This window comes from Callospermophilus lateralis, unplaced genomic scaffold (assembly GCF_048772815.1).
Source record: "Callospermophilus lateralis isolate mCalLat2 unplaced genomic scaffold, mCalLat2.hap1 Scaffold_1734, whole genome shotgun sequence".
Taxonomy (NCBI): Eukaryota; Metazoa; Chordata; class Mammalia; order Rodentia; family Sciuridae; genus Callospermophilus; species Callospermophilus lateralis.
In genome coordinates, this window is record NW_027512799.1 from 71663 (window position 1) to 87116 (window position 15454).

The 15454-nt window shown below is 41.8% G+C and overlaps 1 protein-coding gene across 1 annotated transcript; it reads left to right on the plus strand.

Annotated features, from left to right (window-relative positions):
- Window positions 1-368: 368 nt before the first annotated feature.
- On the plus strand, window positions 369-1316 carry LOC143387121 (olfactory receptor 2T33-like). The gene has a single exon (XM_076841755.1). The coding sequence runs from the start codon at window positions 372-374 to the stop codon at window positions 1314-1316; it is 945 nt and encodes a 314-aa protein (XP_076697870.1). The 5' UTR covers window positions 369-371.
- The last annotated feature ends 14138 nt before the right edge of the window (window positions 1317-15454 follow it).

The window sequence follows — 15454 nt, forward strand, 5'->3', positions numbered from 1 at the left end:
TATTTCTTTCCTCAACTGACTCATTTTGGTTTCTGTATACACAGAAAAAAATAAAAACTAGTGGTCCAAGAAATATAGGAATAGTAATACTAACTCTTGACCACTACATAATACTTAACAACTTTGGATATTTTGATCCATTTTGACATTACTATCCTGGGTGAAGCACACATAAACCTCAGTGGAGAGTGGGTTATACACTATGAAGAAGTGGAGTGACCAGCCAAGGGAAGCCAGCCCAGTGGGAGGCAGGACTTTGCACCAGGACCCTGGATTTCATGCCTGTCCAGGTGCAGGGCTCTACAGTCACACTGAGACTGGATGATAACCCTTCCTCCTCTGTTTTTCCACAGCTTACCATGGTTGAGACTATGGAGAAGAGCAACACCACCTCTGACTTCATCCTCCTAGGACTCTTCAAGCACACAGGACTCCACCTCTTTCTCTTCACCGTGGTGCTCGCAATAGCCATCAGCTCTCTGGTGGGCAATGCCCTCATGATTCTCCTGATTCAACAGGACCTCCGGCTCCACACGCCCATGTACTTCCTCCTGAGCCAACTGTCCCTCATGGACATAATGCTGGTCTCCACCACTGTGCCCAAAATGGCTGCTGACTACTTGACTGGAATCAAGTCCATCTCCACTGCTGGCTGTGGCTTGCAGATATTCTTTCTTCCAACTCTGGGTGGTGGGGAGTGCTTCCTCTTAGCAGCTATGTCCTATGACCGCTATGTGGCTGTATGCCACCCTCTGCGCTACCCCATGCTCATGACCTGGCCACTGTGTCTGAGGATGACCATGGGGTCCTGGTTCCTGGGAGCAGCTGACGGGCTGATGCAGGCAGTTGTTGCCCTGAGCTTCCCGTTCTGCAGCAGGCGAGAGATAGACCATTTCTTCTGTGAGGCCCCCACACTGGTGCGCTTGGCTTGTGCTGACACATCTGTCTTTGAGAATGTCATGTACATCTGCTGTGTGTTGATGCTCCTGGTGCCCTTCTGCCTCATCCTGACCTCCTACAGTCTCATCCTGGCTGCTGTCCTCCGCATGCGCTCCACAGAAGCCCGCAAGAAGGCCTTTGCCACCTGCTCCTCACATGTGGCTGTGGTGGGACTCTTTTATGGAGCTGCAATTTTTATCTACATGAGACCCAAATCCTACAGGTCAGCTCACCATGATAAGGTAGTGTCAGCCTTCTATAGCATCTTCACCCCTATGCTGAACCCCCTCATCTACAGCCTGAGGAACAGTGAAGTCAAGGGAAGCTTGAAAATGTGGCTGGGGAAATGTGCAAATATTAAACACCACCAACCTTGATCCTTCTGTTCAAGATGAGTCTAAGTTCCTGAATTTGTTGACATTTTAAATCTATTGTGATATTCCCTACATTTACTAATGAATAAGAAGAAAGTCAAGTCTATATGTCAGCATCTTTAGTAGTTGACAGTTGAGTCACTTGCACGGAGATAGATGATTTTTGAGAATGTGTTGTTTGCTGTGCTCCATGTGAAGCAATGCCTGTATCTGCAACAGTCTCAAATTGTGAGTACTGTTGACACCACCGCTTGCCTTCTAGATGAAGAAATGAAGAAAAGGAAAAGTAAATATTGTTCCTAATGTCACACAGAATGTAAGTTTTAGCATATGCCTTTAGAGTTTGTTTCCTAACCTAGTATATTTTATTTCTGTCCATTAATTTATTTTTGATGCTCTTTACTATATGTATGCTCTGTGAATTTGCACAAAGTACTTATAGGGGCTCCAAAAAAGACAAATAAGAACATTACTATTTAGATATAAGTTAAAATATTGGCAATTAATATCTGTAAGATGGAGAAGAAAGGTCACCACGGCTATGCCCACACAACAAGAATTCTGTACCCCTGTGGCCAAAGTTCATCTAAGGGAGCCTCAGGAGTCATGCAAGAGGTATTGAAAGCCTAGTGGAGCCCAAGACAGAAGCGTTGTTTTGAGGGTCAGGCCCACATTCAAGCAGCAGGCCCACTGATTGTGCTCCTAGATTCCCTGGGGTTTAGGAGGAGCTATGGCTATTAGTGTCTGAGCAGAAACGCTCTTCTTCCCTCTGACGTCAGTAATGCCAGTGGACATTCCTTTCAGCTTTGATCCTGGCTGATACTTGATTCCCATGCTGGGAATCTTGCTTCGTACTTGTCTCATCTTCCTTGTGTAGCTAGCAAGCTACCCGTGTCTGAGCATCCACAGCAGGCTCACATCTCCATCCCATGGTGAGCCCTCAGGCGACTCTACCTTAGGCCTACTCTCTCTCTCACTGCCCTGAGAGCATGCAAATGTGCAGACAACTTCTGAGAGGTGTGTGTCTTATCAATGACACAGCTCAAAAGAACCATTCCATCGTGCGTTCTGGGAGTGTTCAGTCTCAAGCCCAGCCCCTCTTGCTGCAGTCAGAAGAATCTCTATTTATGCAGAATTCTCCTAAGGGACACATGCTGTTTTGGATAGATGGGCTTGCCAGCCTGGACTCTACAATGGATCTGGGGACAAGGAGAGTCTCAGCTCCAGCACGTCTTCCTGCAGTTGGGAAAACATCCCACCCATGTGGGGGGGACCTGTTGAAATACTTGTGGTATCTGACTCAATGAGATGGCTCACCAGCTCTGTCCATCAGTGAATCCAGAGGCGGTTCAGGCATCTCTAGCTGTTCCCACTGCATGTGGGAAACTATTCAGTCCATGCAGATAACTTCTTGGTAACCAGATGGGACTCCAGGCTTGGGCCCTGGCTGCCTTCCCACACAGCCTGGGTGCCATCTCTGTGTCTTCCTCAGGCCATCCAGACTACAGTTCCTGCCAACAACACAGGAGAAATCACAGGACTCAGGATGCACTGGGATTAGGGATACCTGCTAGTGATGTCAGCGGTCAGAGCTTGGGGAGTAGAGTCAGCAGCTTACTTTAAATGTTCTGAAGGTCACTTGATGAAAAACAAGCACAAACTCACTCTAAAGGCTAGAATCCATACCTAATTATTTAATGCATAAACCTACAAGTGTCAGGAACATTTGAGGAATTATGACTTTATCAAATGGGCAAAATAAGACATCAACGACTGATCCAAAGATGTGTGAACTCTCAGACAATAACTCAAATAGCTGTCTTTAAACGAGTTCAGTTAATTTCAAGAAATTTATCAAATACATTGAAATAATAAAAAGAATCAGAACAAATTCTGGAACTGAAAAAATATAACGTAGAAAGTGAAAAATGCAATGAAGAACAACCAAAGCAGAATTAATTAAGCAGAAGACAGAAAGGGAGCTAAAGAGAGGCTAATTGAAAATACCCATTCAAAGTTGAAAAAGGTCAAAAGAAAGAAGAATTTCTAAATAAAATATTTGCTTTTCAACTGTAAAACAAGTTTAAGCCAGTGAGTCAATGGAGCTCCCCTTATTTGTATTTATGTAGTGGTCAGAGACTCTGGTTAACTTTAAGGGGAACCAAAAATGCTCAATGTATAAATTAATCATATTGTTATGTATGGCTAAAAGCAACCAGTAAAAAAAGGAAAAAAGAATATGTAGCGATATACACAATGGAATAGTACTCAAATATATAAAAGAACCAAATCTTGTCATTCACAACAACATGGATGGGCTTCAGAATCTAAAACAGTGGTTATCAGGAGTTCATAGTGTAAAAATGATTCACCATCAGATAAATAGGTTTTAAAACATATGGAGCAGAAAAATAGTGTAGAGAGGCCATATAAATTTTATGAGGATAAAATATTTTAAGTAGACACAGGCTTGGTGTATAGGAGGAAATTGAGCAAGAAAACAAATAATCACAGAATGAACATTATCTTCAAGCAAATGTAAGACATTAATAACAATTGGCTGGCTACTTAGGAAATGAGGATGCATTCACAGAAATGATATTGTAGACCAATCATCTCATTACAATAAAATGAAGTATGAAATCCAAAGTAAAACTTCAAAATAGTATTTAAAATAACATGCCTTCCTTCCTTCCTTCCTCCCTTCCTTCCTCCTTTCCTTCCTCCCATGTTTATATTGGGGGAGTCAGTGCCCTTAATTCCTTGATAAATATCTGCATAAAAGTCCATTCAGATGCATTAGTACAGCTTGTTTTCTGTGGATCCCTGGTGTTGCAGGAGAAAACCTGGTAGAGGCAGAATGCAGAGAGCACTAACAGGAGAAGCTGGGTCACTGTCATTTGCTGTGTGTCGTCTTTAGCTGTTTCTTGGACACACGGGGTTATTCACAACTTCTTCCATCACTTCAACACCCAAACCAATTGTGAAAGGAAAAAGTGCCCTCATTTACACTTTCCTTTTCTGGGGCTGGGGATGGGGCTCAGGGTGCACACTTACCGGGCATGGGTGAGGCCCTGGTTCGATTCTCAGCACCGTGTATAAATAAATAAAATAAAGGTCTACCAACAACAAAAGATATTTTTAAGAATTTAAAAAGTAAAACAACAACAACAAAAAACTTTCCTCTTCTGAGAACTTTCCTCAAAGCCAGCACCATCCCCTCACTGGCACCCTCTTGTGGCACATGCCCAGAGCTGGGTGAAATGTGTTTCTTTAGTCTTGAAGACAGAGGGAAGAGTGTGTGTCAGGATTTGGATGGGAGGTGTCCCCACAAGCTCATGTATGGGACAAGGCAGGATTTGCAGAGATGAAATGGTTGGGTTATGAGAGCGTTGATCTCATCAGTGGGTTGAGAATCTACGGTGCGGATTAACTGGTTGCTAACTGCAGGCAGGTAAGGCCTGGCTGGCAGGATCACTGGAGTGTGTCTTCCAGTGTTTCTGTTTTTGTCTCTGGGGAGCAGAGCTCTGTATCTCTGCTTCCTGGTGCCAGGTTCTGAGCTGCTTCCCTTCACCACAGCCTCCCACCATGATGTTCTCCTTCACCTCCGACAAAGAGCTGTGGCATTGACTGAGGAATAAACCTCTGAAACCATGAGCCACAATAACGTGTCCTCCTTTAAAGTTGTTCCTGTGGGGTCTTTTCCTGACAGCAGCACAAAGGCTGACAAAACCACGTCTCTACACGTAATCCAAAGTTTATAAATACTGGCAAATCAAGTGTACCGTTGAGTCATTTTTACCAAAATTACACGTGATAAGGATACTGATTTCCTAAATATTGTAAAAATTATCAAGTAAAAGTAAGACATCTTTCTCACTCTGGGCCTTGCAGAGATGTTACACACTGGTGACTTACTTCTTCCTTAAACACTTTGCCATGATCCATGGGTCACTTCTCTTCCTCTTCCTCTTACATCATTGCTTTTTCTTTTGCAGTCTTCTTAATGAATCCTCTTCATATAATTGGCCTTTAAATTTGAGGCACCCAGATCATCCCTCAACCCCTTGACCACTGACACCCCCTTGGATGTCTCCAGCTCCAAGACTGAGCTGTCACCTGCCTCTGATGACTCTCCAGTCATATCTGTGTCCCTGATTCTTTCCCTGTCTTCAGTGTTATACCTAATGCCTCCCTTAACAATTTCAACTGCAGTTATTATCTCAGGATAATAATAAATTAATAAACAATAATAATTCATTATTTCATGATTCTTCTTTAAAATTTTTACTTTTTAAGTTTATGCCAAGTGCTTTAATATCTTACATCAAAATGTTAATACATGAGAATATGAGTAATACAGAAAAATTTGAGAACTATATAGTATAATAATAATTAATATAGAGAAATTTGAGGAATAGTATAATAAACACCAACATAGTCTCCTTATAAACCTTAAACTTAATCTTTATCATATTTTAGTTAGCTTTCTTCTATATCTAAGTCTTTGACAATAGCTTGCAGGAATAGCAACACTTGATTTCTGCATACCTCATCAGGTGTCTTAAGAAAAAAAATACATAGTATATAGTATATATACTATATATTGTATATATAATACACTATGATTATAATATATATCATTGCAATGATATCACATTTATATAACATTTCATAATCAGGACTTATTCAATTTTCTCTCAGGTTTTCCTAAAATGGAATGTGTATTCATCTTTTTTGTACCAAAGCTCATCAAGTTTTATGTACATGGAAATATTATTTGCTCTTTAACAAAGAGACACCATCATATCATTGCAACAGCACAGATTATATGGGGGCATTATGTTAAGTGAGGTAAGTCAGGCTGCAAAAGACAAATATCGCATGATCTCACTCCTATTCACTCTAAGCAAGTTGCACTCATGTGAGCTGAGAGCAGAATAGTGGCTACCAAAGTCTGGGGAGCCAAGTAAGGCAGGGGATATAGCAAGGTGTTAGTCAACGGCCATAATGTTGCAGTTAGATAAAATAAATAATTCTGTGACTCTAACTCACACCAAAGCAAACATAGCTAACAAGAATGCATTTTTTATTTAAAATAATTAGAAGAGAGGATTTTGAAGTTTCTCACAATAAAGAAGTGATAAGTGTTTAAGATTATTGCTATGACATTAACCTGATTTGATCTTTACATAATGTGTAAATACATTGAAATGTCCAATTTTACCCCATAAATTTGAGGTTATTATGTGTCAATAAGAAAACACATCAGATTAACAATTGATCCCTCCTTCAGGCCAAGATGGTTTCACAGGAAAGTTTACTATGCCTGTATCAAGGCCTGCTATGTATAGACATAGTGATCCTGACATTAATGGACAGATTGACACATGGTAAAGGAACAGAACAGAGAAACTGGAAAGAGATCACAAAAGGACAATGGCTTAGAATTTTTTTAAGTGCACAACTGAGGCCTGGGATATAACACAGTGGAAGGCATTTGCTTAATATGCATAGACCATGAGTTCACCTGGGTTCAATCCCAAGCTCTTCAAGAAAAAAAAAAGTTTAAAAAAAGATAAAAAGATATATCATAGTTTCTTTATATATTCATTTATTGAGGGGCATCTAGGTTGGTTCCATAGTCTAGCTATTGTGAATTGTGCTGCTATAAACATTGATGTGGCTGTGTCCCTGTAGAATGCTGTTTTTTTAGGCCCTTGGGTATGAACCTAGGAGTGGGATAGCTGGGTCAAATGGTGGTTCCATTCCCAGTTTTCAAAGGAATCTTCATACTGCTTTCTAGATTGGTTGCACCAATTTGAAGTCCCCAGAGTATAAAATCATGGCATTTGCAGGTAAATGGTTGGAGCTGGAGAATACATGCTAAGTGAAGTAAACCAAACCCAAAACAACCAAAGGCTGAAGGTTTTCCCTGATAGGTGGATGCTGATTCATAATGGGGATAGCGGGGAGCATGGGAGGAATGGATAGGGCAAAGGGGAAGGAGGGGAAGGAAGGAGGCATGAGGGTAGGAAAGACAGTGGGATGAGACAGACATCATTACCCTTAAGTACCTGTATAAAGACACAAATGATGTGCCTCTACTTTGAGTACAACCAGATATATGAAAAATTGTGTTCTATATGTGTAGTATGAATTGAAATGTATTTTTCTGTCATGTATAAAAAAATAGAAAAAATAAATAAAATTTTTAAAAAAGATAAGAAGAAAAGAAAAATGTGTGTAAGCCATCATGTGATGAAAGAATAGCCTTATCCTCAAGAGGAACTGGAACACTTGGGTTTTCATAGAAAAAGAATGCTAAACTTCACCATCACACCTGAGACTGTAGAGTCCAATGTGATACTTAAAATTATAAAATTTTCAGAATGGATCACCAAGACAGAAAACCAAGAAGAAGACACTGGATTTGAACTACACCTTGAACTAAATAGACCTGATAGGCATACATTCACATACCAAAACTTATGAGATTCAGCAAAAGCAGTTTATAAAAGTAAGTAAATAGCAATAAATGAGTACATCAAGAAGAAGAAGTGAATCAAATAACAAAAAAAAATATTATACATCAAGGAATGAGGGGAAAAATAAGTCTAGAATTGACAGGATACAAGTAATAAAGATTAAAGCAGACATAGAAATAAATGCAACAGAGAATCAAAAAGTGGTGGAATAGATTTAAAAAAACCTGAATTGCTTTTTGAAAAGAAAAAAATCAAAAAATACTTAGCTAAACCCTTCCAAAAAAAGAAGAAAAGACTTAACACAAATAAAATCCGAAATGAAAGATATTACAACCGCACCACCAAGAGATTACTGCAGGAAATTATATGACTACAAAGTGGGTAAACTTGATAAAATAAATAAATCACCAGAAATATACAGCCCATCAGGATTGAATTAAGAAGAAATAGAAAATTCAAATGGGGCTGGGGATGTGGCTGAAGTGGTAGCGCGCTCGCCTGGCATGCATGCGGCCCGGGTTTGATCCTCAGCACCACATACAAGCAAAGATGTTATGTCTGCCGAGAACTAAAAAAAAATATTAAAAAATTCTCTCTCTCTCTCTCTCTCTCTCTCTCTCTCTCTCTCCCTCCCTCCCTCTCTCAAAAAAAAAAAAAAAGAAAATTCAAATGGACCAAAAATGAACAAGAAAAGTAAAACAGTATTACGGTTTAGATGCGAGGTATCCTCCAAAAGCTCATGTGTGAGACACGGCAAGAAGGTTCACAGGTGAGATGATGGGCTTAGGAGACCCTTACCTAATCAGTGCATTAATCACCTGACAGAAACTAAGTGGCTGCTGATGGTAAGTAGGTAGGATGTGACTGGTGGAGGTGGGTCTGTTGGGCAAGACTTTGGGGTTTATATTTTCTCCCTGGTGAGCAGGGTACTCTGCTTCCCAATAGCCATGTCCCAAACTTCTTTCCCCCTCCACACCCTTGTTCCATGAATTCTGCCTCAACTCAGGACCCAAAGAATGGAGTGGCCATCTGTGGACCAAGACCTGTGAAACCGTGATCCCCAAATAAACTTTTTCTCCTCCAATGGTTCTGGTCACAGCAGCAAAGAAGCTGACTAATAAAAACAGCAGTGAAACTCTCCCATTAAAGAAACATCCCACTCCATGGCTCCATGGCTAAGTCAGTTTCAGAAACCACTAAGAAATGATACTTCTCAAACAATCTTAAAATTTGAAGTGGAGGAAACACTTGCAAACTAGTTTTATAAGGCCATTGTTAAGTTAATACCAAAGCTGAAAAATGATAATACAAGAAAAGAAAATTACATGCCAATATTTCTGAAGACAACAAATGTAAAAATTCTTGATAAAAATTTGGCCACTTGGATTGCACCAGAATATGAAAAGATCATTCATCATAATCCAGTGGGATTTTCCCTATGGTATAAGGCTGATTCATTCCATTCAACTCTAAAAATGTGACACCGCACACAAAGAAACTAAAGAAAAAAAAAACATGTAATCAACTCAGTAACTACAGAAAACCATTTGGCAAAATTCAACGTTTTTGTTTTTAATAAAAACTATCAAAAACTTAGGTTAGGAAGAGACTCGATCCTACAGAGTGAAGGTCTCACAGAAGAGCTCACAGCTAAGATCACACAGATTGCATGGGATGCTCACCTGTGGCATTTCAGTCTAGCACAGGTTTGGAAATGCCAGCAAGTCTATCTCTGGATTGGGAATAAATTATTTCCAAGCCAAACACAGGACATATTTCTGAAATACATGAAGCATTGAAACAACTCAGTAGCAAGAAAGCAAAGTGGTGGTATTCCAACTGGCATGCCTCTTAGAGTCCATCCTTTTCCCAGAATGTCCTGTGCCTTTGAAAAAAATCAATTGAGCATCAATGCAGGACTTCATTGCAGCATCTCTATTCTGTTCCATTGGTCAACGTGTCTATGTTACTGTCATACCATTTTAAAACTGTAGCTTTGCAAAATAGTTTGAAGTCAGATAGGATGATGTCCCTTGACTACATTTATTTCTAAGTACTTTTTGTAGCCATTTCAGATGGGATATAAATCCATTTCCCAATTGCTCCTACTTCTCCCATCACAGGAACAGACATCTAACGCCTGAACAGCTGACACTGATATAGGAAGAAGAAAGCCTATGGGGTCTGGGTCATCACTTTGAGTGTGTTCTGTTAAGAAGAATATTCAAATGGAATTGGTGAGAAAATCCACAGAATTCAGCACCTGTGGGGTCAACTAATGTTGTTGACCTCATAGTGACTGCTTAATAGTGCAGGCAGGGAGATTGAAGGAGGGTGATGGGAGTAATCAGCAGCCTCATTTTCATCCATTTCTACTTCTCTTTAACAGTCAGGGGCAACACATGATTGGGAGATAGACCTAAGTGTCAGGTATCTGCAGGTCCATTACACAACCACACGCTTATCTGTGCATTTGGAATATTTCAGAATAAACTAATATTTATTTTTTATTAAATTATTCCAAGTTTCATGTGTGTGTGTGTGTGTGTGTGTGTGTGTGTGTGTGTGTGTGTCTTTTGTCTAATTGATAAGATGTAAAATTGAGGAGAATAGTCCAGCTGGATTCTTAGTCATCTTAAAGACTATCCCCAGGAGATCTCTCTGCATGAACACATAATGATCCTTCATGGAGTGAAATGATAAAATGCCTTCTCTCAGCTTATTTAAAGGAAGCAGATTTTATCATACACGCTTCATACAGATACCAAATTCATGACAACAGATGATAAAGAAATAGCATTTTGTAGTGAAAATTTATTTTTTACTTCTTTATTTCTGAATTTAAATTATCCCATCTTGACACCATGCCTTTAAATTAGGCTGGGAGGAGATGGTGTTTAACACTAAAAGCTTATCATCTCACTGGTAATTGCTGAACAGAAGGCAATGGTTAGCAACACTTGATTAGCGGGGTGAATAGTTCAGAGAAAGGTTACCTAGTGCCACGGGATTCAGGATTTGTCTCTCTGCCAAGTGCCATGGTGGCGACCACGCAGCTCTGTCTCCCTAGTGTGCTAACAAAGAGTCCTTACTAATCCCTGATAATTTCCTTCAATTCTCTAATGTATTGACTCTAATTAGCTTCAAATTCCAAGGAACTAATTAGTCTTAACTTTTGCTAATTGGGAAGCTGCGGTAACAAGGTTGGAGAGTGCTGAACTTTTCCACAGTCATTAAAAGTTTTCCACCACATCCAGAAGTCCGTCCTAACAAGTCCCTGAACACTGCTCTTTTAATTAGAGCCATTCTCTCCCAGGAAGGTGCAGGAAATATATTTTCAGTGGAGTCTTGCCTTGCCGTCCTCAGCAATGGACACCCCCCCACGCCCCCTAGTGCAGAGACCAAAAAGTGCACCCAAGCCCCTGTTCCTCTGGGCTCCCAGGCAGGAAGACGTGTGCTTTGGCTCTTGCTTGCCAACCTATTCAGGATCTCTGGAGTAATAGACTGTACAGTCTTCTCCCAACGCTTTGGAATGCATGTGAATTAAAACCTGCATAAGGAAAGGATGCTGCAGGAAGAAGAGCAAACCCCACAGTGGCTGAGAGGAGCTGACCAGCAAACTCTCGAGATGCTGTCATTCCTATTATTAATGATGTACTGTGTGGGATGCTGTTGTGGGTGGTCCTTCTTTCCAATTCATGATTTGATGTACAGGCATATATCAATAGTGACTTGGTGGATAGTCATTCTGCTCAGCTGTGTTGGATGTTTATAAAAAGATAGGAGAAAAAAAAATAAAAATAAAAAGATAGGAGAGAGGGATCCACTTTATTGCTGAGGTGCTCTGTCCCTCCAGTTGCTGATGTCTGAATTTCGGTGATAGGCATCAGAGTGATAAGATCTTGCAGATGAGTCCAGGTGACAACACTGAAGCCTGAACTCAGACCCCAGCCTATGGCTCTCCACAACTCCATGCCTGGCAAAATGATGTTTTTTAAAAACCTTTTTTTCCCCCTCCAGTCCTCACTTTAGAGAGAGCTTGGGGATGAGCAGTCTTCTTCCCTTTAGAATTCCTGCCTGATCCACCGGAGGGCTCAGCTCCTGATAGGCACCTCTCTGAGAGGATGGGACTGTGGCCCCAGATGGTTCACACACAGGTGTAAAAGTGAGTCACTGTGAAAAATGACATGCGGTTTGCTTATTTTCAAACAGTGGTGGAAATTCAACCTATCTATCCTGTCAGGACTCCACTGTTGTAGGGACAGATGAGGCAAGGCACCAAAGATAGCAGGAAACAGTTTTATTTGGCTGCAGCCAGGTTCAGAGGGCACAGCTTTAGCTGTGATCAATTAATTCCCTGAACTTCGAGTTCAGGTAGTTTTAGAGTTTTATACCCAGCATGTAAGGGGAGGGGCTCAGAAGTTCACAGTCTGCAGAAGTTCACGAAAAGCAGCTTTTCTTTCACTGTTCTGGGCAAGTTAACCCTTCAAGAACAATACCTGAGAAGGGGAGAGCTGCTTCTCCCTTTCTTTCCTCCCCCTGCCAGCTGTTACCATGGAGCCCAGTTGGTAACTTATCTTAAAAATGTAGACATCTCTGTGAAGCCCAGATCAAGGCCAGAGGCCTTGTTAAAGTTTCTGTATTTTTTTAAATCATATTTTGCAATTGAAAACACACTTCTACAATCTAGTATACTGAATAAATGTTTGTGAAAAACTAGTAAAGGTGTGCTCAGCACCTGGAGTGCTGATCTCTTCCAGGCCACTGGCCAAGTGAAATAGAGAAACAGGAAAATAAGAAGTTTACCTACACTGAATTCTTTTGTAGAGATTCTTCTGCTGAGAGTCCTAAAATCAGTTATGGTGAAGATTTCTGGTGAAGCTTAGTTAAGATTCTCTGTGTCTTCCCTCAGGATGGACCCACACTCTGAGGAGCGTCCTGTTTGGAGGCCCTCTGCTCAGGGCTTTGCCTGTGGGGTAGGCTTCTGTGGGGACGAGGTGAGGTAAAATGCAGTTATTTCCTCCTGGGGTCTTGGTCACAGCTTCACCCCACACATTGTGAAACAAGACCCTTCCCAACAGAAAATGTCACGACCTATCTCCCATGTTGACCTCCCTCACCTCTGGATGCCAGAAGCCCAAGGATTTCACCACTGCCCACCCACATCTGAAGGTCCATCTTCTGGATTCCCGGTCCACCACACAGCCCACCCCATGTCCCTGATGCAGACAGTCCACTGTTCTTGCGTAGGTTGATGTGACCAGTGAGGGAGAACAGCATTCCAAGCCCCCCTGAGACCAATGCTGCCCTCAGTCTGCTGTATTTACTGTGAACTGTGGAGCATCAACTCTGGGGCTGTAAACAGTAATGGCTTGGTGCCCTTGGGGACATCTAAGGAGAACTGGCAGCACTGTTTCCTTCTTGGTGCTCCCATACAGTAAGACCCTGTCTCCACAGCATCCCTGGGTCCCCACAGCTACCCACAGAATTATGCCGTAGCTTATTCAGGGTTGTCTCTTTCCTTAATTTTCTGATTGGGGTTTTTATGAACAATGACCCCAGGAAGACTCTTCTGCATCTCCCAGGACCCATATGCACAGAATTCATTATGGGTTGTAAACTAGAATTTAGTCTGGGGGTCATTTTATTTATGTACTCAATTTTACAACATGACGCCTACTTGTTTTTCTAAATAAATAGGTTGTACCAATTTAGACATCTACTGTCCATGATGAGATATTTTGGTTGATTCTTAGATAACTCAAGGCATTGCAGAGTTTTAAAAAAAAAATTAAATTGGCTGTGTTTTGAGGTACCTCATGACTTTGATTTTTATTTCTCTGGTTACTGTAGTTAAGCAACTAAATTGACAGAGCCTCGTCTCATACCTACACAATGCTCTCCATGATTCCTCTGTGTTTCCTCATTTATACTGAGACAGCAAACACTGGGCATGCTTTATGATCAGATACGCAAGTGGGAAACGTACAGATACGCAAGTGGGAAACGTACCTTTAGGAGGCAAGACCCACCAATAGCTTCCTCACTGCCTCCTGCCAGGAGGAGGCTCCTCCACAGAAGGGCCCATGAGACCATTAGTGACCCCTAGTGGGTTTTAGTTGGGAATGCCCTGAGCTGCCACCCACACCTCTTCCTCTCAGCTCCTAAGGGTTCTCTTCAATGCAGTTGTGGGACTTAACCCTTAAAGTCAGGCTCAAGTTTCTGAGAATCCTGGACAAAGAAGTTTCTTAGAAAGAGTTAATCCGGAAGAAAGTCCTCAAGAGAGGGTAAGGATGCCATTGTTGATGGTCATTGATGTCCAAGCCATGTGGGACACGTAGCCTGTGGTTATACCAGAAGAGAATTAGCTAAAATATTAGAATTTGAAATAGTTGCAGTTGTAGCAATAAGATGGGATGAAAGCAAAAAATATATCAGAATTTTGTAGTAGTCTAGTTTTGTTAAAAATCACTGAAAATCAACTGACCATATAAACATAAATGTCCACCTCTGGGCAAGAAACACAAAGTCTCCCACAGGGTCAAGGTTAGGGGTGATAAATGAGACATGTGTTCTGGAACTACAAATCCTCCCTTCTCAGGACACTGGGCCATAACAAAATCCTGGTTCAAAAGGCTCGCTGTCTTAGATGATGGCTCCCATTTCAGGGAATTGCTCTCAACTATGCTTGTTTTCCTTTTGAAAGACTCTTCTAATAGGCTTTTAGGTGTCAGTTTCTAGGTGGTTCAGCATTTGATATATGCATTAGCTATGGCATATCCACTCCCATGCCCCCTTCCCCATGAAGGGGTCTCCAGTCTGGTATGCCCATGTGCCCACCTCCCTATGAACAGAGCATGCCACACTGTACTTGGAGTCTTGGCTCTTTTAAGAATGAATCTAGCTCAGCCACGGCTGATAAAGTCTGATGTGGTGAATCATCTTCATGGTGGCCGGTCAGCCCCTCTAAAGGGTGGTTCCATCCCAGAAGCCACAGGCCGTCTTCCTGGGCATCCGTGTATCAACATGGAAGGGCTGGAGTTGTGCCCTTGGCCACCCACAGCCTGCATCTTTGCCAGAATGGTTGCTCAGTTCATATGCCCACACTGTGGACCTAGCCAGGCTGATGAAAGGGTAGAGGACATTGACCATAGAGTCATTTTGTGTGTTGTTGTTTTTTTGTGTGTCATTTATTGTGCTTTTGGAATATGTGTCAATGGGAAATAAATGTTTTCACACTCCCTCTCCACCATTTGCACATGTTTTGAAATAGAGCTCTGCTACCAGTGTTACCACCTTTCCCATCCAGCTGGCCAAGCACTTCTGCTGGTGCACAAGTAGCAGTGACCTCAAACCCTGAGCTGTCATCTTTCCACCCAGCAAACAACCAAGTGCAGTTTGAATGTGCACTTGTCTCACCTGTCACTCAGGACCACCCCTACATGAGTCACAGCCACCTGCCACGGTGTCACCTTGCTCTCACACTGTGCTTTCCTGCTGGGAAGGGCCCTCAGGGGTGTTCCTCCTCTAACATGGTCATTCCATGTGGTGCCAGGGGTGAGATGAAGGTGAAGGTGCTGTTGAAAGAGCAGTGGACAAATCAAGTCCTGAGCTCCCTGCTCAGTCTACCTCAATCTTCTGGTCCTGCTGGCT